At 31.4% G+C, this 8,153-nt stretch overlaps 1 protein-coding gene across 2 annotated transcripts; it reads left to right on the top strand.

Annotated features, from left to right (window-relative positions):
• The first annotated feature begins 2,788 nt into the window (after positions 1-2,788).
• Positions 2,789-7,720, top strand: LOC145115192 (RNA polymerase I specific transcription initiation factor RRN3 protein). 2 transcript variants are annotated; one of them, XM_079051420.1, is made up of 16 exons: positions 2,789-3,053; positions 3,146-3,276; positions 3,824-3,907; positions 3,998-4,069; positions 4,165-4,236; positions 4,327-4,563; positions 4,815-4,925; positions 5,021-5,134; positions 5,264-5,389; positions 5,624-5,692; positions 5,873-5,979; positions 6,257-6,340; positions 6,429-6,519; positions 6,656-6,775; positions 6,863-7,047; positions 7,131-7,720. In XM_079051420.1, exons 2-16 carry the CDS (start codon positions 3,181-3,183, stop codon positions 7,423-7,425), a joined length of 1,863 nt encoding a protein of 620 aa, XP_078907546.1. In that variant the 5' UTR covers positions 2,789-3,053; positions 3,146-3,180; the 3' UTR covers positions 7,426-7,720. The 2 variants fall into 2 exon arrangements, with proteins under 2 accessions (XP_078907546.1, XP_078907545.1); XM_079051419.1 differs by having other exon boundaries at positions 2,790-3,053; positions 3,136-3,276.
• Positions 7,721-8,153: the final 433 nt, after the last annotated feature.

Raw genomic sequence — 8,153 nt, forward strand, 5'->3', positions numbered from 1 at the left:
AAAGTAAATTTTGCCAAAAGTAAGGTATATGGTATTTGCGTTGATTCAGATTGTGTGGTCAACATGGCTAGTATTTTACATTGTCAAGCGGCATCCATTCCATTCAAATACCTTGGCCGTCTTGTCGGGGCCAACATGGCTCTCACTCGGAACTGGCAGTCGGTAATTGATAAATTTCAGGATAGACTATCACTGTGGAAAGCAAAAACTTTATCTTTTGGAGGTAAAATTACATTAATCAAGTCGGTACTCAATAGTCTACCCATTTATTATTTCTCATTTTTCAAAGTTCCATTGGGTGTTACTGATACGTTAGAAAAGATAAGACGAAAATTTATCTAGGAGGAAACGAATCGCATAATAAGATATGTTGGATTACTTAGGAAAAGATGATGGCTCCAAAATCTTCCGGTGGATTAGGTTTGGGAAGTCTAAGAGCTTTTAGTATCGCCTTGATCAGTAAATGGATATAGAAACTAAAAGTAGATAGTAATGCTATGTGGGCGAATGTAATATTGGCGATTCATAAAAGTAATAGAAGCTGGAAGTTCCTTCCGTTAAAAGCGGAAATTGGTGGAGTTTGGAAAAATATGATGAAAATTGTTTCAGACTTCACTGCTTTAAACATAAGTATACATGACCTCTTTAAAAAGGTGTTAGGACACGGGGACAAAACTTCATTTTGGCATGAATGTTGGACAGAGGAGGGTACTATTTCTGTAAGTTATCAATTATTATACAAACTGGGAAGCCAATAAAATGTGTTCACTGGTCGATAGATGTATAAAGGGGGAGTCAACAATATCTTGCTACTGGAACTAGAAGAGAATTCCAAGAACACGGGAAGAAATTCGAGAACTAATCAATTGTTCTCAAGACCCATACATACACTACTGGAATAATTGGATACCATTGAAGGTCAATTTCTTCGGGTGGAGAGATGCACTAAACATAATTCCATCAAAAATCAGCGCTGGCTAGAAGGGGTGTGGGAGTTATCTCCACATTATGGGCGAGGGGTGGAGAAGTTAGAGAAACGGGAGATCACCTGGAATGTTCTTTTGCATGCGAGATATGGGAGAGAGTATTTTGTTGGTGTCAAATGGATTATGCTCAGGTGACAAATACAAGTGAACTTTTTTAGTTAATGTAATTCGGGGGAAATTCATCAAAGTGCAAGAAGTTAATTCATGCGATCTTTCTAACCAATATTTGGTTAATTTGGCTTGAAAGAAATGATCATATTTTCAATAATAAACCATCTTCCCCAACACAAGTCTTCAACGAGATTTTGGCGAATTAATATTTTTGGATCAAGAATAGGAGTAAAAATTAGCATTTATACCCGAACTTTTGGCAATTTTCTCCAATTTTCGAGTTACATAATTAGCCTTGCAAACATTTGTAAAATGTATTTAATCCATGAATCTTCTAGCGTCTTTGTTGGGATCCTTTTATTAATAATAATTCGCCGTTCAAAAATAAAAACATATTTCAATTTGATTTATTATTTGTTTTTTTAATCGAGGTGTATACAAAATACTATATTTAACAGCACCCTTGAAAAAAATTATTATAATAGTAGCATATTTCATATGTATTGGTTTTATTTGTATCTATCCTATCTAATAAATGAAAGTTTTTTTATCACTTGTCACACTCTCATTCAATTTGCCAAATGTCATTTTATGGTTATTTTGAATTAATTTTTTTTCCACATGTCATTTTATGAGTTTTTCTATTTTATTAAATTCCACATAATATTTTAATATAATAATTACAATAAATATAGTAATAAATGAATATCAATTTCATTAATAAACTTACCTTTTAATTTCAGAATTCTTAAAATTAATGTTTATTAGTTTCTTTTCTTTATTTAAATTATTTGTTTAAATTTAAAAGATAAAAAACATTTTATAATTCATTATTTTTCTTATAAATTCAAAGTTCTCAAATATTTTGACATTTGTATTTAACTTTTTTTTAATTAACCCATGTAATACATGGGCATCACAACTAGTTGGTTAGTAAACGAGACAATGTTCTAGAAAAAGATGATTATTTGACTTGGTTGAGAGATACCATTTTGTGCATCATTATATATTTTTAATGTATCTCTTTGCTCAAGGTAACAAAATTTTAAAATTTTAGCTATGTTTTTTTTGTTCCAACTCTTTTGTTGAAAACCTTTCATTGTTGCGGTGTCACATATCACCTGATTTTTAATAAAAGCGATAATGCATCGATCCTAAAATATTAGAATTTAATAATAAATTTACAAAATAATCAATTTTATTTATCCACCAGATGAAAACACATGAAAGACCTTGCAAATGACAATGGAACATCCCTAACTCCAAAATCTATGCCTTGATCACAACACTCAAAACCCAAACCCCCCCCCCCCCCCCCCCCCCCCCCCCCCCCAAAAAAAAACGATTTGCCAAAAAGAATACAAATATATATCTAAATTATGGATATATTTTAACTCTAAGTGATATTTACAAATACATTATATGTTTTTTAAAATATAAAATGCTTCATAAATCATAAAGATAACTAATCACCCAAAAAAATAGTTCGCCGCTAAAAAGAATCGTTAAAACAAATTATCCGTCATAAAGTAAGAAAGTAAAGCAGAATGATACTCATATTCGTCGACTTGATATGCTGTCTTCCTACTGCACTCTCAATTATGCAATATCAACACTTGAACCCTTTACTATATAGGAAATCTCCATAGTATCCTTAGGTAACCATTTATTTACCATTCTACCCCTGTTGCGAAGGGTTATGCTTATGCATTAGGGTTTAAAACAACTCAACATCCTTCGTTTGATGGTTGGTCTGGCGGCAAAACACATCCTCAGCTACAAAAATCTGAGCACAGACCCTTCTTACCTTCAATCTAGGGTTTCTTTTTACGATCACAGCATCGCCTCTCGCTATCTGTTCCTCAAGTCAACTCTTCCCTGCTCGCCGTTGCATCCCCTGTGAAGCCACCGGCCGGAGACCTTCGATAGTCACAACTCCATCGTACCCAACCCCAGGTTCCAATTTTTTTCATTCTTTTCTGATTTCTTTCTTAATTTTCCAATCCGAAGCGTTGTCAAGCTCCTTCATTTTCGCCAGATTTTAATAGGTTAAATTTGTCGAATTTACAATCGGGTCTCTGCGATGGGAGGAGTAGCAGATGGGCATGCTGAGATGGGGGATGTTAGTGATTATGAGCTGTCTCATCATGTTCGGGAAGCCCTAAAATCTGTTCTATTGGTAAGACATCATTCTTGTTATTTTTTGTAATTTGATTAAATATTATTTCAACCTAGTTTATGATACACCTTCTTTGCAACCTCTCTTTTCACATATTTCAGTCAAATTTTCGAATAACAAGTATCGTTTTTTCCGATTTTGTGTTCTAAATAGTATTGTAGGTATTTGGTTGTTCTGTTATATAAAAAAAAGTTGCGTGTTCAGGTTTACCCAAAACGAAAGGGGATAATTAAGATTTAGAATCGAAATAGAAATTGTAATTTATTGGGTTTGAAAGTTAAACCTCATCAGAGTTATAGCCAATTAGGGTTCTGAAAGCATAACGCTTTACAGAATACTGGTGTATTTTCACTTCTTTTTGTAAACGAATAAACAAAAAACAAAACTTTTGTCAAACCAGGTTTAAATTAAACTAAGTCAATGTCAATTCCAAAGAATTAATAAAGAACATAAGAATTGAATAAGTATTGGTGTTGAATTTGTACAAGAGTCCATTTGATTTTTGATTTTTGAATGTGTTATACTTATAACTTATAACATGTTTCAGGGTGATACCGATGAATATGATCAAATCATTGGGAATATGCATCACAATGTGCACCTAGTCCCTGATGAAGTTGCCATGCTTGTGGTAAGCTTTCTTTCATTACTAAATCAAGTTAAAAAACAAATTATTTTTCAAGATTTTAAATAATCATCTTTTTTTTTTTAATCTCAACAGACAATTCTACGGGCCTTATCTGGAGCAGTTTCCTACATTGATGTTGTACATCACCGTTCTCTTCTTTCTTCTGTAAGATGAAATTTTCTATATTTATAAGTTATAAATATTCATCTCTATCTTTTTTTGTGGATAACAATAATACTAATAAGTTGTACTTTTTATAGATATGTGGAATGAGCTTATGGAACTATGGGCCAGATGTGATGGATGCATTGGTTGAATTAGTAGTAGCCTTGGTACATTTACTAATTACTATCTCATAGTTTTCTAAAATAAACATTTTCTTGTTCAAAATTCTAACTTTTTAATGTTACACTTTATATCAGGCTTCCTCAAGTGGAAAATATGTTGATTTGTGTTTGGATATGCTTGTAAGCAACTTCATTCCACCTTACAATTTCTTGGAGATATTGAAGCAGCCACGTGGATTAGCAAAAAAAGATCAAGTTCTTACTCGTGTACATTCTGCACTCAAAGGTATTGCTGATTTAGTGCCATTAGCACCTTCAAGATTGGAACAAATTGTCAGAGAAAGGGTTCCAAATGTGTTCTCCAAAGAAGCTGTGAGTCTAATATACATATTTCTATTTATAGATAGATCAATTTGCAACCCTTTTCTACCCATACTTACATTTGATCTATACGCCACATCATCGTTGTCTGAATGCCACATAAGCCAAAACTCGAAAAAGAAATCAAATAGTAACACTTGTTATCAATTCTACAAGTTAAAAGTTGCCTTTTTTTGGTAGAAAAGTATGTTGCTATATGTTGCAATTTGACCTTATTGATAATAACTTTATTACTTTTGCAGCAAATGGTTGTGTATGTGGAGAACATGTTAATGTTGGAGAGTGGTGATATGGGAGAGCTTGTTGGAAATGCTATGCTTTTTGAATTGGTGAATAGGCTTATAGACCTAGATGTGAGTCAATTTTTTTTTTAAATATATTTTAGTAGTTGATTGTAAAAACTGTTTATTGATTATAAAAGTAATGGGATTGAATGAATTTGATTTAGGTGGAGATAGGATGGGATGAAATTTTGCTTGATGATCCAAGTAAAGGCATCTTTGAAATGGAGCTAGAAGATATGGCTAGACCTGTAGATGAAACTGAGATTGAAATGGATGAGGTAATTTAAATATTAACTTTGAAGAATCCAAATAATTGAATTGTTTATTGGATAAGTATTAGTATTTAGTGTTTGATTACAATATTCTTGAGTTCTTTTGACCTATATATATCATTGAGTTTTCTTCAGCCTCAGAGAGAATATTCTGGAAGAAAAGTTCTTTGGGGAAATGTAGTTGCTCAAAAGTTGGATACTTTGATGGTTCTTACCTTTGATCACCTTCAATCATGTTTCAAAAATGGCAGATTGGTTCAGGTACTTCATTTTTTTCTGTTTTTGCAACCACTTATTTACAATTTATAGTTTAATGAAAGAAACAACAAATGTATGTTTCATTATTTTGTTGATTATAACATTCTACCTTCATGTTTTCATATCACAACATTCTACTTTGAAAAATAAGAAAAAAAAATTGTTACATTACATAAACAAGCATCTAAACTTACACTATTTATATCTTCTCTATCTAAAACTTGAATTTTGAATTAGGTATTTGAGGTGCTTCTTCAGTCATTTCAGAGCACTGTGTTGAACGCATACAAGTCAAAGTTTGCTCAAGTAACAAACTAATCCTTTTTTTCTGATTGTTTCTTGTTTTTTTTTAATCCATCCTTTTATAATTAAATTTTATGTTTTTTAAAATTGTAGTAACAAACTAATCCTTTTTTTCTGATTGTTTCTTGTTTTTTTTTTAATCCATCCTTTTATAATTAAATTTTATGTTTTTTAAAATTGTAGTTTGTAATGTTCTATGCTTGTTCACTTGACCCTGAAGACTGTGGGACCCTATTCGTGAGTAGACTTGTTGAAATCTTTAAAAGCACCATCTATCCTCAAGATTGGAGGTTTGTAATCCTACAGATTTTATTACTTTCATAGACCCAAATTTTAACCCATTTACATGAAATTTATGACATAATCAAGAATATACAAATTTTATGATCATATTTAAGAAATGGCAATGAAAATTTTATATTTTGTACTATCTAAATCTCACTAAACTTTTGATTGCAAGTCATGTCATTAAAGCTTTTGACTTGGTCAAAGTTTGACCGGTTAAGGTGCTGATGTGGCATTTAGCTAACAATAATTATTATAATATGTTGTTTTTTTGCATTGCAGAATGAGTGCTGTTGCTTATCTTGCAAGTTACCTGTCTCGTGCAAAGTTCTTGTCTGCTTCTTATGTCACAATCATATTGGAAAGGTTATTTTATTTTTTTCAACTTTTATCATTTATATTTGTATTAATTATATATTAACAAACAAATTTTGTATATTGTTTGTTGTTTCAGTTTGGTGGATTGGTGTTCTAAATATTGTGAAAACCTGAGCAGTGGTGAAATAAATCCAAAAGTTCATCGAGTTTTTTATGCTGGATGCCAGGTATTATAATAGGCTAAATTCAAGAAATAGCAACATACTTTTATATATTTATCTATTTCTTTTTTCTTTTTAAAGAAGAAATGAAAGTAGATTGCTATTTCTTGTTAATGTGATTGCAATATCTTTATATACACAGGCGATTATGTATGTACTTTGCTTTCGTATGAGATCAATTCTGGCTTTCCCAAGACTAAAATCTCAGCTTTGTAACATGCCATTAGAGACAATTTTGAAGCATGCATTGAACCCATTAGAGGTAAATATCATCAAACTACAAATTCAACCATTTAATTATCATCAAACTACAAATTCAACCCTTTAATCAATTTTCTTAAATATGTAGGTGTGCTTACCATCTATAGTAGAGGAGTTCTTGAGTCGAGCTAAAGCAGCTGGTTTGTTTCATGTTGAGGGTATTTTTGTCTTTCATGATTTGCTTGAATCCGAATTATCTCGAGCTTTTGGTGGATTTGAAAGGCTTGATTTGTTCTTCCCTTTTGATCCGTATTTGTTGAAAAAATCTGACAGGTTAGTTTTTTTTTTTTTTTTTTTTTGGTCAAAAAGCGAAATATTGATAAAATTTTTATAATAACTTTCAATTAAACCTACAGTTTCATCCGACCAAATTTCATATACTGGTCAATGGTGAGAACAACTTATGATGATGAAGAAGAAGATGATGATGAGGAAGGTATTAGTGATGAAGATGAAGCCACTGATGGGGTCTCTAATGGAAGAGAGCCCATGAGCTATGAAGATGATGATGATGATGATTTTGACATGAACTTGAGTAAAATGTCCATTACGCCCCGAAACAACACCTTCATGTTTGGAAACCAAGAAGATAATCAAAGAATGCGGATGCCATCTAGAATCAGACCCTCCACAAGTCCAGAATCTTTATAAATTCTGTTTTTTTTTTCTCCCATGGGGGAAATGACATAAATACCCTTTGGTGGCTGAGTAGCACACACTGTGTGATTGTGCTTTATTATTATGAGTGGAAATGTGTTTGAAGTTGAATGTGGTTGTAATATTGATAGATTAGTTGTTATATTTTTGTTTTATAGTGTGATCAAGAACAATGGGATTGAATTGGTAATTAGATGTTTTAGCTCGGAATTTACACTAAAGAATGTAATCAGATTGCTACTATTACTTCACAAACAATGATTAAATAGGATAATCGTTTTCTGTTGTATTTTTTTATTTTTTTGGTTTAATAAATGAAAAGTTTTAGATAAATTCTACACGTAGGCAAACTATAGTTTATAAAGATAAATTTTGAACTAAAACTTGAATAAAATAAAGATTTGATTGTGCTCTATTGATTGGGTTATTTAAAAGTAGACTAGGTGTTGGTTGAATGATATTTTTATGCTAACTAAAATAAAAGTATATGTAATTCCAGATATGAATTACATAAAAATTGATAGAAACATAATTCAAAATTGATGTGCACGTCAAAAGCTGTGAATTTTGTCTAAATATTCCAATTGTTACACATGAGATTTCGTCGTGTTGCAAGTTTTCTTAATCAGTTTGTTGTTAATATCATTGATTTTGGCTGGGGTTATATGCGTATTTATGCAAAGAAAGTAGTTTTCTTTTAAGAAATATACCATGACTTGTCA

Source organism: Lactuca virosa, chromosome 5 (genome assembly GCF_052849685.1).
Source record: "Lactuca virosa cultivar CGN04683 chromosome 5, Lactuca_virosa_CGN04683_v6, whole genome shotgun sequence".
NCBI lineage: Eukaryota > Viridiplantae > Streptophyta > Magnoliopsida > Asterales > Asteraceae > Lactuca > Lactuca virosa.